This window comes from Ylistrum balloti, unplaced genomic scaffold (assembly GCF_031769215.1).
Source record: "Ylistrum balloti isolate Yb309-2 unplaced genomic scaffold, AGI_CSIRO_Ybal_v1 Utg369794, whole genome shotgun sequence".
NCBI lineage: Eukaryota > Metazoa > Mollusca > Bivalvia > Pectinida > Pectinidae > Ylistrum > Ylistrum balloti.
The window spans coordinates 590,303-611,748 of record NW_026781975.1 but is presented as its reverse complement, the minus strand read 5'-3'; the positions used below and the strand labels follow the sequence as shown (position 1 = coordinate 611,748).

At 38.5% G+C, this 21,446-nt stretch overlaps 1 protein-coding gene across 2 annotated transcripts in view; it reads left to right on the top strand.

Moving 5' to 3' along the window:
• LOC132544353 (biotin--protein ligase-like) overlaps positions 1-21,446 on the top strand; it is a 35,026-nt gene that overhangs the window by 6,911 nt on the left and 6,669 nt on the right. For both annotated transcript variants that reach the window (XM_060207937.1, XM_060207936.1), the window contains exons 4-7: positions 617-770; positions 13,153-14,024; positions 14,276-14,455; positions 14,612-14,892. In XM_060207937.1, coding sequence (XP_060063920.1) covers positions 617-770; positions 13,153-14,024; positions 14,276-14,455; positions 14,612-14,892 — 1,487 coding nt within the window. The remainder of the gene's footprint in view (positions 1-616; positions 771-13,152; positions 14,025-14,275; positions 14,456-14,611; positions 14,893-21,446) is intronic.

The following is a 21,446-nucleotide window of genomic DNA, read 5'->3' as shown; positions in this document are numbered from 1 at the left end:
AAGAAATGAAGAATTGAAGGAGACTGATTCATCTTCAGCATACGTGAACGCACTGACATAAAAATTTTGCTGATGTTGAATTTTTGTACATCATGTGATTCTTATTTATGCTTCATCATGATGTTACATAAAAGATCACACACTATAACACTGTTATATTAAAAAGTTAACAAATAGTTTGCGCAGGCAAATAGCCCGCATAGGGTCTTAAATAATAAAAATTGTAGACAGCGTGTCCGCAATACCTAAAAAGTTATTGTTTCTGGCCAAATTAATTCAGATTATTTTAGAATAACAAAAATATGGAACTCTATAATTAGAATGATAGCAGTTAAAGCTTAAGGTCTCCCTCTTGAAAGAGGGAGCTTCACGAAAAAAAAAGGAGAGAAGAAAAATGATGATAAGAATAAAAGACATATGTATATATATATAGTTAATTTAATGCTTTTAAAGAGATGGCATTCTGCTCATTCAGAAAACAACAAAATCCTGCAAACCATCTTTAATTTGATGCACTTAAACATGTCTAAATATTTGTTATTCTAGGGTTAGTGTTTGTTATGTTGACTGTGATTTGATTTTGTAGCCGATACATGTGATTTATCTTTATTTACAGGTTGCGAGTCATGGTACTGCTCTGGCCTGGAGGACAGGGCCTCCTTTTGGCATCTTGATGCGGTGTTCATTGGAGGAATTGGTTACTCTCTGCTTCGCCTTCTGTGAGGGAGCCTTAACATTAGATGAAGAACTACTTGTTCAAAGGATTGTCAGTAAGTCCTGTGAAATAATTTTAAAATTCAACATTGACATGACATTTTGTATTTAAGGGGTTATGCTCACTATCACTCTCTGTACCCATGGAGCCTTTCCTGGCAAAATTGAAAGTTCCATGTACAACACATTTTGGACAAGATGAGAAGACAAGTTTGATCCTTAGATGTACATCAATTTGCAAAGGAGCATATCAGTCTGAGATTGGTCAGTTTTTAGGCTAAATGTACTCAGTACGCATAGCCTATTGTGACGGCTTTTTAGACAAAATTTACGGATCCTGGCCTTCTCATTGGCTGAAATATCGAAAAGAGTTAGAGCCCTCTAGCGGCAATTTTCTGCGTAAATAATGGCGCGATTTTTCAAATCGCTATTTTAAAAGCATCCAAAATTAGTTTATTTTTTTAAATAACAATTCGATTACTATATATTTCAACAAAGAAGCACAGTGTGGTTGAACTAATGATAAATTTTGAACAATATATTTTACGGGATTCTCGACATGACATAGCGTACAGAACACTGTACGTGCGAGTTGGCACCATGATAAGAAGCTAGTCTGGGGGCTTGGTTTGAATTATCAACTAACAGCACTTATAAACAAACAAAACTTACAAACAGAACATCAATTTTGCTTTAATCCTTGTCGTTGTGGCAAGATCGTCTTAATATATAACATCACTTTACCTCATTAGATGTCACAAAATTGGATTGTTGGTCCTACGCGTACACCCGCCAATATGACACTTTTTCAGGATTTTCACACCCACCGCCATGATACTTTTTCATGTTCTTGAAGATAAAAAGTTTGCGCTTCGTAGGCAAGGTACATTTGGTGCTCATGATTTATGAATGATATATTTTTAATACTGTACTGATCATGATGTTGACTTTGTTATAACTTATATTTTTGCCTTTTAGTTTTATTTGATGAAGGTTGATTGTGCTGATTTCTCAAGGTTTGTTAATGTGTATCAAAGTTCCTTGAAATGAAAATATTCCTTCAAACAAAGTGCATATAAAAAAAAACCAAAATATTTATGTTTATAATTGTCAATTAACTAAAACGAAATATTTCCATAACATATTTATTCATTTAGCGTGTCATGGTGACATTATCTAATGCATTGGAGATCAGAAATAGTAGTAGCTATAGTGAAAATATCGTAAATTTTGCATATATATGGAAGTCTGGTTTAATCTCATAGAACTATGCCTTTACAGACATAATTACTGGAAGAAAAGTCTAACCATGATACTTCAAGGAAGATAGGCATGTAAATACATTTAATGTAATTACTTACACTTTTATCTATCTGAAATGCTGTGTATACCTTGTCTACTTTCCTCAACTACAAATATAATTATAATAAGTAAGGACTATTACTTTGCAATACATTCAAAATAAAGAAGTATGTATAAAGTCCTTTCGATATGTCTAAATCTCATATCGATAGGATAGTAAATGCAACATCTTGGGTATTTCAAAGGTTTCATTTAGTCAACTTCATCATAGAGCTATTTATCATTTGGCTTGTTGGTGATAAATATATGGTTGTGTGTATTTTGTTATTTTTTTTTTTTTTTACCTATTTTGATTTATTCACATTATTGTCGTCATATCTGAAATAGGAATTAAAGAAGATATAAAATCGCTTAAAATTAAGAAAAATAGCCTCTGGTTCTCTTATTTTAGTAATTTTTGCATTCCAAAGTGTAGGAGTATGGGGAAAGTAATATAGCTTAGCGGTTATTTGTGAACATTTTGCAATATGTTATCCTCTCAGTACTTTCATTTCTTCCTGAAACCTGCCCTTCATCAATCAAACTACTTCACTTGTATTTCAATTTTGCCAGGAAATGTTCCAGGAGTGCAGAAAGCGAAAATGTGAGCCTAATCTAAGGAGTATAAAGGATGGACAGTTTTATGAAAAAATATAGCTTAAACATATAGTGCTCGCATGACAATTCTGTCTAGTAGTGTAATCACATTTGTATGACAACTTTCGTTATCATGATATTTAACATCACATGACCTCGCCTCTCGAAGAGAGGGAGAGATAATGTTAACATCATCATTGGTTTCTAGTTAAGATTATAGTGCAGGTGCCATTGCCTCCTGTTCAATTCAAATCAACCTCTTCACTTTAGTAGCTTCAATTCTGAAGAGATTTTAATGAAATTGTATAGATTTCAAAGATGAACACAGAAAACTCTGTTTTGGATTAGTGTAGATATCAGGTTTCCAAGTCAAGGTAATTTACTTTTTATCATTACTTGTTAACCAATTTGGTAGCATCACTTTATATAGTACAATAGGAAGAAATCCGGTGAAAGTTGAAGCTGAAATTAGCCTCTGTGCTTAAAGAGCATTAATGGTACCAATCTCTGGTCTGTTACTATCTCTTTCTTCAAACATATTCAATGTACAGTTACTCAGATAGCTGTTGTTTCCTGAATGCTTTGTTATAAAATATTTATACGTGCAGCAGTGACATGCTCAGACCTAAATGTAAGTTTATACCTACGCTGCTTAAGAGGTATATCATTGATTTTCTAACTGAAAAATGGATTATATGCCCCAATAGACACAATATTCTTCATTCACATACATCTTACTTATAACACATTTTCATCAGTGTGTAGACAGAGAGTCTCTAGGCTTGTGTTGAGAGTTGGAGTCATTCAGATATGAAGAAAACACCATTCTGTATGTATCTAACTATCTGATGTAAATGTACACGCAAATATTCTGTTCTTAACAATTAGGCAAATGTACAATTCAAAAGATCTTTGTGCATGATGATGGACAACGTAAATAGATTGAAATTTTATCCTGCATTAATGCCTTTTGAATATAAACTTTATTTTAAAACATTTGCACAACAAGTTATTGCATCTAGCTCTAATCTCTCTTGTTGGCCCAGATGTAAGCATGTTGGGGGTCTCACTATGGTAGGAAACTGGAGTACACAGGGAAAACCCATGTTGTTGGACAGGTGACCACTTCCTTGTCTTGTCAGTCCATGGGAATCAAACCCTGGATGGCTAGGTGAAAGGTGGCTGCAATACTACTGCACCACCTCACCACTGATGAATGACTTAATGAACCTGGGATCTATAAATACTTATAGATCTATTGATTTGGTTGATTGACCAGGTGTTACTGGATAATTATTCAGGTCATTTTGCAAAGTTTGAATAAGAGATGACATAAAAACAATAGCAATTTTATCTTTCCTACGCAACCTTAGAGGATGGATGTTGAATTTCTATGATCCGTAAACTGATCTGTAAAGGGATGGATATTGAACAGTTGTCCATGTTTGGTACATGTGTCCTGTAGAGGGATGGATGTTGACATGTGAATAGTTGTCCATGTTCAGTACATGTATCCTGTAGAGAGATGGATGTTGACTTGTGGACATTTGTCAATGTTCAGTACATGTGTCCTGTAGAGGGATGGATATTGACATGTGAATAGTTGTCAATGTTCAGTACATGTGTCCTGTAGAGGGATGGATATTGACATGTGAATAGTTGTCAATATTCAGTACATGTGTCCTAAAGAGGGATGGATGTTGACATGTGAACATTTGTCAAAGTTCAGTACATGTGTCCTGTAGAGGGATGGATATTGACATGTGAATAGTTGTCAATGTTCAGTACATGTGTCATGTAGAGGGATGGATGTTGACATGTGAACATTTGTCAATGATCAGTACATGTATCCTGTAGAGGGATGGATGTTGACTTGTGAACATTTGTCAATGTTCAGTACATGTGTCCTGTAGAGGGATGGATATTGACATGTGAATAGTTGTCCATGTTCAGTACATGTATCCTGTAGAGAGATGGATGTTGACTTGTGGACATTTGTCAATGTTCAGTACATGTGTCCTGTAGAGGGATGGATATTGACATGTGAATAGTTATCAATGTTCAGTACATGTGTCCTGTAGAGGGATGGATATTGACATGTGAATAGTTGTCAATGTTCAGTACATGTGTCCTAAAGAGGGATGGATGTTGACATGTGAACATTTGTCAATGTTCAGTACATGTGTCCTGTAGAGGGATGGATATTGACATGTGAATAGTTGTCAATGTTCAGTACATGTGTCATGTAGAGGGATGGATGTTGACATGTGAACATTTGTCAATGATCAGTACATGTATCCTGTAGAGGGATGGATGTTGACTTGTGAACATTTGTCAATGTTCAGTACATGTGTCCTGTAGAGGGATGGATATTGACATGTGAATAGTTGTCAATGTTCAGTACATGTGTCCTGTAGAGGGATGGATATTGACATGTGAATAGTTGTCAATGTTCAGTACATGTGTCATGTAGAGGGATGGATGTTGACATGTGAACATTTGTCAATGATCAGTACATGTATCCTGTAGAGGGATGGATGTTGACTTGTGAACATTTGTCAATGTTCAGTACATGTGTCCTGTAGAGGGATGGATATTGACATGTGAATAGTTGTCAATGTTCAGTACATGTGTCCTGTAGAGGGATGGATGTTGACATGTGAATAGTTGTCCATGTTTGGTACATGTGTCCTGTAGAGGGATGGATATTGACATGTGAATAGTTGTCAATGTTCAGTACATGTGTCCTGTAGAGGGATGGATGTTGACATGTGAATAGTTGTCCATGTTTGGTACATGTGTCCTGTAGAGGGATGGATATTGACATGTGAATAGTTGTCAATGTTCAGTACATGTATCCTGTAGAGGGATGGTTGTTGACATGTGAATAGTTGTCAATGATCAGTACATGTATCCTGTAGAGGGATGGATATTGACATGTGAATAGTTGTCAATGTTCAGTACATGTGTCCTGTAGAGGGATGGATATTGACATGTGAATAGTTGTCAATGTTCAGTACATGTGTCCTAAAGAGGGATGGATGTTGACATGTGAATAGTTGTCAATGTTCAGTACATGTGTCCTGTAGAGGGATGGATATTGACATGTGAACATTTGTCAATGATCAGTACATGTATCCTGTAGAGGGATGGATGTTGACTTGTGAACATTTGTCAATGTTCAGTACATGTATCCTGTAGAGGGATGGATATTGACATGTGAATAGTTGTCAATGTTCAGTACATGTGTCCTGTAGAGGGATGGATGTTGACATGTGAATAGTTGTCCATGTTTGGTACATGTGTCCTGTAGAGGGATGGATGTTGACATGTGAACATTTATCAATGATCAGTACATGTGTCCTGTAGAGGGATGGATATTGACATGTGAATAGTTGTCAATGATCTGTACATGTGTCCTGTAGAGGGATGGATATTGACATGTGAACATTTGTCAATGATCAGTACATGTGTCCTGTAGAGGGATGGATGTTGACTTAACAGTTGTCAATGTTCAGTACATGTATCCTGTAGAGGGATGGTTGTTGACATGTGAATAGTTGTCAATGATCAGTACATGTATCCTGTAGAGGGATGGATATTGACATGTGAATAGTTGTCAATGTTCAGTACATGTGTCCTGTAGAGGGATGGATATTGACATGTGAATAGTTGTCAATGTTCAGTACATGTGTCCTAAAGAGGGATGGATGTTGACATGTGAACATTTGTCAATGTTCAGTACATGTGTCCTGTAGAGGGATGGATATTGACATGTGAATAGTTGTCAATGTTCAGTACATGTGTCATGTAGAGGGATGGATGTTGACATGTGAACATTTGTCAATGATCAGTACATGTATCCTGTAGAGGGATGGATGTTGACTTGTGAACATTTGTCAATGTTCAGTACATGTGTCCTGTAGAGGGATGGATATTGACATGTGAATAGTTGTCAATGTTCAGTACATGTGTCCTGTAGAGGGATGGATGTTGACATGTGAATAGTTGTCCATGTTTGGTACATGTGTCCTGTAGAGGGATGGATGTTGACATGTGAACATTTATCAATTATCAGTACATGTGTCCTGTAGAGGGATGGATATTGACATGTGAATAGTTGTCAATGATCAGTACATGTGTCCTGTAGAGGGATGGATATTGACATGTGAACATTTGTCAATGATCAGTACATGTATCCTGTAGAGGGATGGATGTTGACTTGTGAACATTTGTCAATGTTCAGTACATGTGTCCTGTAGAGGGATGGATATTGACATGTGAATAGTTGTCAATGTTCAGTACATGTGTCAATGTTCAGTACATGTGTACATGTGTCCTGTAGAGGGATGGATATTGACATGTGAATAGTTGTCAATGTTCAGTACATGTGTCCTGTAGAGGGATGGATGTTGACTTGTGAACATTTGTCAATGGTCAGTACATGTGTCCTGTAGAGGGATGGATGTTGACTTAACAGTTGTCAATGTTCAGTACATGTATCCTGTAGAGGGATGGTTGTTGACATGTGAATAGTTGTCAATGATCAGTACATGTATCCTGTAGAGGGATGGATATTGACATGTGAATAGTTGTCAATGTTCAGTACATGTGTCCTGTAGAGGGATGGATATTGACATGTGAATAGTTGTCAATGTTCAGTACATGTGTCCTAAAGAGGGATGGATGTTGACATGTGAACATTTGTCAATGTTCAGTACATGTGTCCTGTAGAGGGATGGATATTGACATGTGAATAGTTGTCAATGTTCAGTACATGTGTCGTGTAGAGGGATGGATGTTGACATGTGAACATTTGTCAATGATCAGTACATGTATCCTGTAGAGGGATGGATATTGACTTGTGAACATTTGTCAATGTTCAGTACATGTGTCCTGTAGAGGGATGGATATTGACATGTGAATAGTTGTCAATGTTCAGTACATGTGTCCTGTAGAGGGATGGATATTGACATGTGAATAGTTGTCAATGTTCAGTACATGTGTCCTGTAGAGGGATGGATGTTGACATGTGAATAGTTGTCCATGTTTGGTACATGTGTCCTGTAGAGGGATGGATGTTGACATGTGAACATTTATCAATGATCAGTACATGTGTCCTGTAGAGGGATGGATATTGACATGTGAATAGTTGTCAATGATCTGTACATGTGTCCTGTAGAGGGATGGATATTGACATGTGAACATTTGTCAATGATCAGTACATGTGTCATGTAGAGGGATGGATGTTGACTTGTGAACATTTGTCAATGATCAGTACATGTGTCCTGTAGAGGGATGGATGTTGACTTAACAGTTTTCAATGTTCAGTACATGTATCCTGTAGAGGGATGGTTGTTGACATGTGAATAGTTGTCAATGATCAGTACATGTATCCTGTAGAGGGATGGATGTTGAGATGTGAATAGTTGTCCATGTTTGGTACATGTGTCCTGTAGAGGAATGGATATTGACATGTGAACATTTATCAATGATCAGTACATGTGTCCTGTAGAGGGATGGATATTGACATGTGAATAGTTGTCAATGTTCAGTACATGTGTCCTGTAGAGGGATGGATGTTGACTTGTGAACATTTGTCAATGATCAGTACATGTGTCCTGTAGAGGGATGGATGTTGACTTAACAGTTGTCAATGTTCAGTACATGTATCCTGTAGAGGGATGGTTGTTGACATGTGAATAGTTGTCAATGATCAGTACATGTATCCTGTAGAGGGATGGATATTGACATGTGAATAGTTGTCAATGTTCAGTACATGTGTCATGTAGAGGGATGGATGTTGACATGTGAACATTTGTCAATGATCAGTACATGTGTCCTGTAGAGGGATGGATATTGACATGTGAATAGTTGTCAATGTTCAGTACATGTGTCCTGTAGAGGGATGGATATTGACATGTGAACATTTGTCAATGTTCAGTACATGTGTCCTGTAGAGGGATGGATATTGACATGTGAATAGTTGTCAATGTTCAGTACATGTGTCATGTAGAGGGATGGATGTTGACATGTGAACATTTGTCAATGATCAGTACATGTACCCTGTAGAGGGATGGATGTTGACTTGTGAACATTTGTCAATGTTCAGTACATGTGTCCTGTAGAGGGATGGATATTGACATGTGAATAGTTGTCAATGTTCAGTACATGTGTCCTGTAGAGGGATGGATGTTGACATGTGAATAGTTGTCATGTTTGACATGTGTCCTGTGGATATTGACATGTGAATGTTGTCAATGTTCACATGTGTCCTGTAGAGGGATGGATGTTGACATGTGAATAGTTGTCCATGTTTGGTACATGTGTCCTGTAGAGGGATGGATATTGACATGTGAATAGTTGTCATGTTCAGTACATGTATCCTGTAGAGGGATGGTTGTTGACATGTGAACATTTCTCAATGATCAGTACATGTGTCCTGTAGAGGGATGGATATTGACATGTGAATAGTTGTCAATGTTCAGTACATGTGTCCTGTAGAGGGATGGATGTTGACTTGTGAACATTTGTCAATGTTCAGTACATGTGTCCTGTAGAGGGATGGATGTTGACATGTGAATAGTTGTCAGTTCAGTTGTGTCCTGTAGAGGGATGGATATTGACATGTGAACATTTGTCAATGATACATGTGTCCTGTAGAGGGATGGATATTGACATGTGAACATTTGTCAATGTTCAGTACATGTGTCCTGTAGAGGGATGGATGTTGACATGTGAATAGTTGTCAATGTTCAGTACATGTGTCCTGTAGAGGGATGGATGTTGACATGTGAATAGTTGTCAATGTTCAGTACATGTGTCCTGTAGAGGGATGGTTGTTGACATGTGAACAGTTGTCTATGTTCAGTACATGTGTCCTGTAGAGGGATGGTTGTTGACATGTGAACAGTTGTCAATGTTCAGTACATGTATCCTTAAAAGGGATGGTTGTTGACATGTGAACAGTTGTCTATGTTCAGTACATGTGTCCTGTAGAGGGATGGTTGTTGACATGTGAACAGTTGTCTATGTTCAGTACATGTGTCCTGTAGAGGGATGGATGTTGACATGTGAATAGTTGTCAATGTTCAGTACATGTGTCCTGTAGTAGAGGGATGGTTGTTGACATGTGAACAGTTGTCTGTGTTCAGTACATGTGTCCTGTAGAGGGATGGTTGTTGACATGTGAACAGTTGTCTGTGTTCAGTACATGTGTCCTGTAGAGGGATGGTTGTTGACATGTGAACAGTTGTCTTTGTTCAGTACATGTGTCCTGTAGAGGGATGGTTGTTGACATGTGAACAGTTGTCTATGTTCAGTACATGTGTCCTGTAGAGGGATGGTTGTTGACATGTGAACAGTTGTCTGTGTTCAGTACATGTGTCCTGTAGAGGGATGGTTGTTGACATGTGAACAGTTGTCTGTGTTCAGTACATGTGTCCTGTAGAGGGATGGTTGTTGACATGTGAACAGTTGTCTTTGTTCAGTACATGTGTCCTGTAGAGGGATGGATATTGACATGTGAACAGTTGTCTATGTTCAGTATATGTACATGTGTCCTGTAGAGGGATGGTTGTTGACATGTGAATAGTGGTACATGTGTCCTACATGTGAACAGTTGTCTTTGTTCAGTACATGTGTCCTGTAGAGGGATGGATATTGACATGTGAACAGTTGTCTATGTTCAGTATATGTACATGTGTCCTGTAGAGGGATGGTTGTTGACATGTGAACAGTTGTCTATGTTCAGTACATGTGTCCTGTAGAGGGATGGTTGTTGACATGTGAACAGTTGTCTATGTTCAGTATATGTACATGTGTCCTGTAGAGGGATGGTTGTTGACATATGAACAGTTGTCTATGTTCAGTATATGTACATGTGTCCTGTAGAGGGATGGTTGTTGACATGTGAACAGTTGTCATGTTTAGTACATGTGTCCTGTAGTCGTATGTTTGTTGTCATTTGATCAGTTTTCTTTTTTCATTACATGTGTCCTGTAGAGGGATGGTTGTTGACATGTGAACAGTTGTCTATGTTCAGTACATGTGTCCTGTAGTAGGGATGGTTGTTGACATGTGAACAGTTGTCTATGTTCATGTACATGTGTCCTGTAGAGGGATGGTTGTTGACATGTGAACAGTTGTCTATGTTCAGTACATGTGTCCTGTAGAGGGATGGTTGTTGACATGTGAACAGTTGTCTATGTTCAGTATATGTACATGTGTCCTGTAGAGGGATGGTTGTTGACATGTGAACAGTTGTCTATGTTCAGTACATGTGTCCTGTAGAGGGATGGTTGTTGACATGTGAACAGTTGTCTATGTTCAGTACATGTGTCCTGTAGAGGGATGGTTGTTGACATGTGAACAGTTGTCTATGTTCAGTACATGTGTCCTGTAGAGGGATGGTTGTTGACATGTGAACAGTTGTCTATGTTCAGTACATGTGTCCTGTAGAGGGATGGTTGTTGACATGTGAACAGTTGTCTATGTTCAGTTCATGTGTCCTGTAGAGGGATGGTTGTTGACATGTGAACAGTTGTCTATGTTCAGTATATGTACATTTGTCCTGTAGAAGGATGGTTGTTGACATGTGAACAGTTGTCTATGTTCAGTACATGTGTCCTGTAGAGGGATGGTTGTTGACATGTGAACAGTTGTCTATGTTCAGTATATGTACATGTGTCCTGTAGAGGGATGGTTGTTGACATGTGAACACATGTGTCCTGTAGAGGGATGGTTGTTGACATGTGAACAGTTGTCTATGTTCAGTATATGTACATGTGTCCTGTAGAGGGATGGTTGTTGACATGTGAACAGTTGTCTATGTTCAGTATATGTACATGTGTCCTGTAGAAGGATGGTTGTTGACATGTGAACAGTTGTCTATGTTCAGTACATGTGTCCTGTAGAGGGATGGTTGTTGACATGTGAACAGTTGTCTATGTTCAGTATATGTACATGTGTCCTGTAGAGGGATGGTTGTTGACATGTGAACAGTTGTCTATGTTCAGTACATGTGTCCTGTAGAGGGATGGTTGTTGACATGTGAACAGTTGTCTATGTTCAGTACATGTGTCCTGTAGAGGGATGGTTGTTGACATGTGAACAGTTGTCTATGTTCAGTACATGTGTCCTGTAGAGGGATGGTTGTTGACATGTGAACAGTTGTCTATGTTCAGTATATGTACATGTGTCCTGTAGAGGGATGGTTGTTGACATGTGAACAGTTGTCTATGTTCAGTACATGTGTCCTGTAGAGGGATGGTTGTTGACATGTGAACAGTTGTCTATGTTCAGTACATGTGTCCTGTAGAGGGATGGTTGTTGACATGTGAACAGTTGTTGTAGAGGGATGGTTGTTGACATGTGAACAGTTGTCTATGTTCAGTATATGTGTCCTGTAGAGGGATGGTTGTTGACATGTGAACAGTTGTCTATGTTCAGTATATGTGTCCTGTAGAGGGATGGTTGTTGACATGTGAACAGTTGTCTATGTTCAGTATATGTACATGTGTCATCTTAACATTATAGTCAATGTTCAGTATATTTTATACATCTAGCTGAATAGGTCATCCAGCACTCTATGTCCTACATTTGCATTGAATGTGAAAGTGGTGTAGTAGTAGACACACATGTGTATACATAAGTGTTGGGAAAACCGATCTCCTATGAATAGACTGTGACTCACTTTCTCAGAACAAGGCCAGGTGTATTACTGTGGTGATAGAGACAGCAGTAAGACAGAGGAGGTTACCACGTATGTACAAAGCAGACAGGAAAGCCATTCAGTTTCATATGTTTTGTGTTTTTGTAGGAATATTTTACTTGCATGATGTAGTCATATGTTTAGTCAACGAATGCATTTTTTTAATCTTATACCAATAACTTGAGTAAAGCCTACCAGGTGTGTGTAAGTTGAAAAACCGAAAAGGCACGTGTCAGGTTTACCCCTCATTGCTATGCATACTGTAATTTTTTATATCCTGTCTGTAGAATGATTCATTTGAACTGACTCTTCACCATATACCCAGGTGTGACAATGGGAAACTTCCATTACAAGACATTGTAAAACAGCTAAAATGCTTTCATTAGTGCTGTTTTTGGTTAGAATATATTTATAGCTTACGGTAACATTAATATGCATCTTGCATAATTCTGTTTGGTGATTGTGTTTACAGTTCTTGCATGTTTGAGATATCTAGAACCTTGTTTACATTAGGTAATTAATCTAGATTAACTTTGAAATGGATTATTTTTACTGACAGTACACATGTCTGTTATTGAGTGATTGCATTTAGATTTCTGACATGTTTTACTTGGTATGTAGAATCTTCTTCACATTCAGTAATTCATTTAGATTAACTTTTTGATGGATTTCTAAATAAAAATGTTTTCACTGACAGTATACATGTATGTTGTTCTTTTCAAGGCACTGGTACTTCATTTTGAAAACACCATGGTTATAAATAATAATTGTATTCTTATTTGTTTAAGGTGTAAAGACGTGTGGGTCAGCTGCTGACCTTGTTCCACAGATTGAGGAGTGCCAAGCTGGAGAGGACACTGTTACAGAGGAAACTGACCTCCATCAAGAGCTGAACATCAACAATATTCAGTCGGTCCTACTGAAAGCTCAGCGAGATCGCCTAGGGGAAACTGTTTCATGTGATTGGTCCAACGAATCACTGGCTTCAAGAACAAGCATCTGTAGCTCCAACCTGTTGGATTCTACAACCCCAACACCATACAGCGAAAGTGTAGTGGAGGACGAGGCAGAGAGTGGTTGTGGTGAAGAACTCTGTGAGTTTGACTCTCAGTTTCTAGAATCAGTAGAACGTGTGAAAATGATGTCAGGTAATATAAAACCTCCTAACATTCTTGTGTATTGTGGGAAGAAAGACACAGACAAAAAATTTGCTGCTGTGAAAGCAACTTTGGAACAGTGTATCAATCTAGAACGTTATGTTATCTATGCCTTAAACCATGACCAAGTGAAGCGGGATCCATGGGCAGATAACTCTGCTCTTCTGGTTGTGTCATGTGACAGTCTCCATGATGGAGTAGGAGATGCTTTTCTCCGATACTTTGAGAGTGGAGGCATCATTCTCAGTTTTGGTAGTCCGTTTGATGCCATGTTTGTTGCTAGGCATGAGATAGAGCATCAGGATCACATGGGGATTTCCAAAGTCAATTTTCTTACTTGGAAAGAAGTGTCTGTACTGTGTGGGAACCACTGGTATGATCCGAAAGAGGTCACAGGTGAAAAGGTCACTCTAACTGTTCTGGGGACAAACCATAATGGTCGTCCTGTTATCTTAGATGTGAAGTCACAGGCGGAGGAGGCTGGACATGCTATAATGTCACAGGTAAGATTTATAGTTGTGTGAGCTTGCCTGGCACTAATAGTAGATGTAGCTTGTTAGATAAATCTTTGTGTTTAGATTAGTGTGATAACAAGTGTATAGCTCAAGATCAACATAAAAACATCACTCCAACAATGTTTATCATAAAACTGTTATTCTGCATAATCAACATTTCAAACACCTGATATTTAGATGTTTTTAAAGTTAGACATGATTTAAGATGCTGAGGTGTAACAGTTGAATTATCATTACAGGTGTTATTAAACAGAGACCCAACAGAGCATTCTAGTTCAGCTGAGCAGTTTACTCTGCTGAAACAATCCAATCAGGACCGTTGTGACATGCTCAAAGAACTGTTACAGGACCTTGGTGTTGATACAGATACCAGCTCTGTACCAGTGTTTACACCATGTTACCTGTTGTCAAACAATGAGGTATGTGATGAATTATTAAATTTTCACAGATGTAACAGGTAGTATTGAATCCATTTAGAATTTCTCTTTTAGAATTTAGATTCAAAACAACTATTGATATAGCTATCTTTTAATAATTGTTGATTTAATCAAAATGAATATATTTATGTTGTACAGAGTGTCAAGTCCAAGTTTCTGGAGAGCGTGCAAACAAAGTTGAATGCAGATGGTAAACTCCTATCCAGTACTGTCACCCTACAATTTATGTCCGAGTACTCCCAAAGTGAAGGGCCTGTCACTGAGAGTCTTTTGCCTGTAGTGACTGGGCACTCCACTGGTCAAGGAGTTCTAAACTTCTTCAATGATGATGTCTACTTCAAAAACTTGTCCTCTACTACACTGGGAAATACACTGATGGTGATTGATGTGCTTCCTACCACAATGCCGCTTTTTGACAAGTGAGTAGTCAGCTTTCCCAACAACAAAACTAAATTTAGGACTAAACTTTAATTTGTGCAAAAATTTAATACATTATTTAGAATTAAATTAGAATATTGTCAAAGACATGTCATATAGTGATTTTAATTCTTCATAACCACATGTTTTACATATTGGTACAAAGGAGGTTTTAATAATTAACAAAGGTTGTCTGTGTGTACCTTTGTGTCACCTGTATCTGTTTGATGTACATGTGTGTCACCTGTATCTGTTTGATGTACCTGAGTGTCACCTGTACCTGTTTGATGTACCTGTGTGTCACCTATATCTGTTTGATGTACATGTGTGTCACCTATATCTGTTTGATGTACCTGTGTGTCACCTGTATCTGTTTGATGTACCTGTGTGTCATCTGTACCTGTTTGATGTACCTGTTTGATGTACCTGTGTGTCACCTATATTTGTTTAATGTACCTGTGTGTCACCTATATCTGTTTAATGTACATGTGTGTCACCTATATCTGTTTAATGTACCTGTGTGTCACCTGTATCTGTTTGATGTACCTGTGTGTCATCTGTACCTGTTTGATGTACCTGTTTGATGTACCTGTGTGTCACCTATATTTGTTTAATATACCTGTGTGTCACCTATATGTTTGATGTACCTGTGTGTCACCTATATCTGTTTGATGTACCTGTGTGTCACCTGTATCTGTTTGATGTACATGTGTGTCACCTATATCTGTTTGATATACCTGTGTGTCACCTGTATCTGTTTGATGTACCTGTGTGTGACCTGTATCTATATTAATGTACCTGTGTGTCACCTGTATCTGTTTGATGTACATGTATATCACCTGTATCTGTTTGATGTACATGTGTGTCACCTATATCTGTTTAATGTACCTGTGTGTCATCTGTACCTGTTTGATGTACCTGTGTGTCACCTATATGTTTGATTTACCTGTGTGTCACCTATATCTGTTTGATGTACATGTGTGTCACCTGTATCTGTTTGATGTACATGTGTGTCACCTGTATCTGTTTGATGTACATGTGTGTCACCTGTATCTGTTTGATGTACATGTGTATCACCTGTATCTGTTTGATGTACATGTGTGTCACCTATATCTGTTTAATGTACCTGTGTGTCATCTGTATCTGTTTGATGTACATGTGTGTCACCTATATCTGTTTGATGTACCTGTGTGTCACCTGTATCTGTTTGTTATACATGTGTGTCACCTGTATCTGTTTGATATACCTGTGTGTCACCTGTATCTGTTTGATGTACCTGTGTGTGACCTGTATCTATATTAATGTACCTGTGTGTCACCTGTATCTGTTTGATGTACATGTATATCACCTGTATCTGTTTGATGTACATGTGTGTCACCTATATCTGTTTAATGTACCTGTGTGTCATCTGTACCTGTTTGATGTACCTGTGTGTCACCTATATGTTTGATTTACCTGTGTGTCACCTATATCTGTTTGATGTACATGTGTGTCACCTGTATCTGTTTGATGTACATGTGTGTCACCTGTATCTGTTTGATGTACATGTGTGTCACCTGTATCTGTTTGATGTACATGTGTATCACCTGTATCTGTTTGATGTACATGTGTGTCACCTATATCTGTTTAATGTACCTGTGTGTCATCTGTATCTGTTTGATGTACCTGTGTGTCACCTGTATCTGTTTGATGTGCCTTTGTGTCACCTGTATCTATTTGATTTACCTGTGTGTCACCTGTATCTGTTTGATGTACCTGTGTGTCACTTGTGTCTGTTTGATGTACCTGTGTGTCACCTGTATCTGTTTTAATGTACAGTTCTTTGTAACTGTGTGTCACCTATATCTTTTTGATGTACATGTGTGTCACCTGTATCTGTTTAATGTGCCTGTGTGTCACCTATATCTGTTTTGACTGACAGGGGGGAAGGAGCCAACGTCGGTCCGGTAAGTAAGGAGGGGTCCTTAGCTGGGTAGATCACTGGAAGATGGATACCTGTTTTGATGTACAGTTCTTTGTACATGTGTGTCTCATGTATCTGTTTATTGTACATGTGTGTCACCTGTATCTGTTTGATGTACCTGTGTGTCACCTATATCTGTTTGATGTACATGTGTGTCACCTGTATCTGTTTGTTATACATGTGTGTCACCTGTATCTGTTTGATGTACCTGTGTGTCACCTGTATCTGTTTGATGTACCTGTGTGTGACCTGTTTCTGTTTGATGTACCTGTGTGTCACCTGTATCTATTTTAATGTACCTGTGTGTCACCTGTATCTGTTTGATGTACATGTATATCACCTGTATCTGTTTGATGTACATGTGTGTCACCTATATCTGTTTAATGTACCTGTGTGTCACCTGTATCTGTTTGATGTACATGTGTATCACCTGTATCTGTTTGATGTACATGTGTGTCACCTATATCTGTTTAATGTACCTGTGTGTCACCTGTATCTGTTTGATGTACCTGTGTGTCACCTGTATTTGTTTGATGTGCCTTTGTGTCACCTGTATCTATTTGATTTACCTTTGTGTCACCTGTATCTGTTTAATGTACCTGTGTGTCACCTGTATCTGTTTGATGTACCTGTGTGTGACCTGTTTCTGTTTGATGTACATGTGTGTCACCTGTATCTGTTTGATGTACCTGTGTGTCACCTGTATCTGTTTGATGTACCTGAATGTCACCTGTACCTGTTTGATGTACCTGTTTGTCACCTGTATCTGTTTGATGTACCTGTGTGTCACCTGTATCTGTTTGCTGTACCTGTGTGTCACCTGTACCTGTTTGATGTACCTGTGTGTCACCTATGTGTTTGATTTACCTGTGTGTCACCTATATCTGTTTGATGTACCTGTGTGTCACCTGTATCTATTTTAATGTACCTGTGTGTCACCTATATCTGTTTAATGTACCTGTGTGTCACCTGTATCTGTTTGATGTACCTGTGTGTCACCTGTATTTGTTTGATGTGCCTGTGTGTCACCTGTATCTATTTGATGTACATGTGTGTCACCTGTATCTGTTTGATGTGCCTGTGTGTCACCCGTATCTGTTTGATGTACATGTGTGTCACCTGTATCTGTTTGATGTACATGTGTGTCACCTGTATCTGTTTGATGTACATGTGTATCACCTGTATCTATTTGATGTACATGTGTGTCACCTGTATCTGTTTGATGTACCTGTGTGTCACTTGTATCTGTTTGATGTACCTGTGTGTCACCTGTATCTGTTTTAATGTACATTTCTTTGTACCTGTGTGTCACCTATATCTTTTTGATGTACATGTGTGTCACCTGTATCTGTTTGATGTACATGTGTGTCACCTGTATATGTTTGATGTACATGTGTGTCACCTGTATCTGTTTGATGTACATGTGTATCACCTGTATCTGTTTGATCTGTTTAATGTACCTGTGTGTCATCTGTATCTGTTTGATGTACATGTGTGTCACCTATATCTGTTTGATGTACCTGTGTGTCACCTGTATCTGTTTGTTATACATGTGTGTCACCTGTATCTGTTTGATATACCTGTGTGTGACCTGTATCTGTTTGATGTACCTGTGTGTGACCTGTATCTATATTAATGTACCTGTGTGTCACCTGTATCTGTTTGATGTACATGTGTGTCACCTGTATCTGTTTGATGTACATGTGTGTCACCTATATCTGTTTAATGTACCTGTGTGTCATTGTACTGTTTGATGTACCTGTGTGTCACCTATATGTTTGATTTACCTGTGTGTCACCTATATCTGTTTGATGTACATGTGTGTCACCTGTATCTGTTTGATGTACATGTGTGTCACCTGTATCTGTTTGATGTACATGTGTGTCACCTGTATCTGTTTGATGTACATGTGTATCACCTGTATCTGTTTGATGTACATGTGTGTCACCTATATCTGTTTAATGTACCTGTGTGTCATCTGTATCTGTTTGATGTACCTGTGTGTCACCTGTATCTGTTTGATGTGCCTGTGTGTCACCTATATCTTTTTGATGTACATGTGTGTCACCTGTATCTGTTTAATGTACCTGTGTGTCACCTGTATCTGTTTGATGTGCCTGTGTGTCACCTATATCTGTTTTGATGCACAGTGCTATGTACTTATGTGTCACCTATATCTTTTTGATGTACATGTGTGTCACCTGTATCTGTTTAATGTACCTGTGTGTCACCTGCATCTGTTTTGACTGACAGTGTCACCTGTATCTGTTTGTAGCAGCCTGGAGGGGTCCTGTGTGTCACCTGTATCTGTTTTGATGTACCTGTGTGTCACCTGTATCTGTTTATGTACATGTGTGTCACCTGTATCTGTTTGATGTACCTGTGTGTCACCTATATCTGTTTGATGTACATGTGTGTCACCTGTGTTTGTTATACATGTGTGTCACCTGTATCTGTTTGATGTACCTGTGTGTCACCTGTATCTGTTTGATGTACCTGTGTGTGACCTGTTTCTGTTTGATGTACCTGTGTGTCACCTGTATCTATTTTAATGTACCTGTGTGTCACCTGTATCTGTTTGATGTACATGTGTATCACCTGTATCTGTTTGATGTACATGTGTGTCACCTGTATCTGTTTAATGTACCTGTGTGTCACCTGTATCTGTTTGATGTACATGTGTATCACCTGTATCTGTTTGATGTACATGTGTGTCACCTATATCTGTTTAATGTACCTGTGTGTCACCTGTATCTGTTTAATGTACCTGTGTGTCACCTGTATTTGTTTGATGTGCCTGTGTGTCACCTGTATCTATTTGATTTACCTTTGTGTCACCTGTATCTGTTTAATGTACCTGTGTGTCACCTGTGTGTACCTGTGTGTGACCTGTATCTGTTTGATGTACCTGTGTGTCACCTGTATCTGTTTGCTGTACCTGTGTGTCACCTGTATCTGTTTGATGTACCTGTGTGTCACCTATATCTGTTTGATGTACCTGTGTGTCACCTGTATCTGTTTGATGTACCTGTGTGTCACCTGTATCTATATTAATGTACCTGTGTGTCACCTGTATCTGTTTGATGTACATGTGTGTCACCTGTATCTGTTTGATGTACCTGTGTGTGACCTGTTTCTGTTTGATGTACCTGTGTGTCACCTGTATCTGTTTGATGTACCTGTGTGTCACCTGTATCTGTTTGATGTACATGTGTATCACCTGTATCTGTTTGATGTACATGTGTGTCACCTATATCTGTTTAATGTACCTGTGTGTCACCTGTATCTGTTTGATGTACCTGTGTGTCACCTATATCTGTTTGATGTACCTGTGTGTCACCTGTATCTGTTTGATGTACCTGTGTGTCACCTGTATCTGTTTGATTACCTGTGTGTCATGTACTGTTTGATGTGTGTGTGACCTGTATCTGTTTGATGTACCTGTGTGTCACCTTTATCTGTTTGATGTACATGTGTGTCACCTGTATCTGTTTGATGTACATGTGTGTCACCTATATCTGTATCTATTGTGTCATGTACCTGTGTGTCACCTGTGTGTCTGTTTGATGTACCTGTGTGTCACCTGTATCTGTTTGATGTACATGTGTGTCACCTGTATCTGTTTGATGTACCTGTGTGTCACCTGTATCTGTTTGATGTACCTGTGTGTCACCTGTATCTGTTTGATGTACCTGTGTGTCACCTGTATCTGTTTGATGTGTGTGTCACCTGTATCTGTTTGATGTACTGTGTGTCACCTGTATCTGTTTGACCTGTGTGTCACCTGTATCTCTTTGCTGTACCTGTGTGTCACCTGTATCTGTTTGATGTACCTGTGTGTCACCTGTATCTGTTTGATGTACCTGTGTGTCACCTGTATCTGTTTTAATGTACAGTTCTTTGTACCTGTGTGTCACCTATATCTTTTTGATGTACATGTGTGTCTCATGTATCTGTTTATTGTACATGTGTGTCACCTGTATCTGTTTGATGTACCTGTGTGTCACCTGTATCTATTTGCTGTACCTGTGTGTCACCTGTATCTGTTTGATGTACCTGTGTGTCACCTATATCTGTTTGATGTACATGTGTGTCACCTGTATCTGTTTGTTATACATGTGTGTCACCTGTATCTGTTTGATGTACCTGTGTGTCACCTGTATCTGTTTGATGTACCTGTGTGTGACCTGTTTCTGTTTGATGTACCTGTGTGTCACCTGTATCTATTTTAATGTACCTGTGTGTCACCTGTATCTGTTTCATGTACCTGTGTGTCACCTGTATTTGTTTGATGTACATGTGTGTCACCTGTATCTATTTGATTTACCTTTGTGTCACCTGTATCTGTTTAATGTACCTGTGTGTCACCTGTATCTGTTTGATGTACCTGTGTGTGACCTGTTTCTGTTTGATGTACCTGTGTGTCACCTGTATCTGTTTGATGTACCTGTGTGTCACCTGTATCTGTTTGATGTACCTGAATGTCACCTGTACCTGTTTGATGTACCTGTTTGTCACCTGTATCTTTTTGATGTACCTGTGTGTCACCTGTATCTGTTTGCTGTACCTGTGTGTCACCTGTACCTGTTTGAT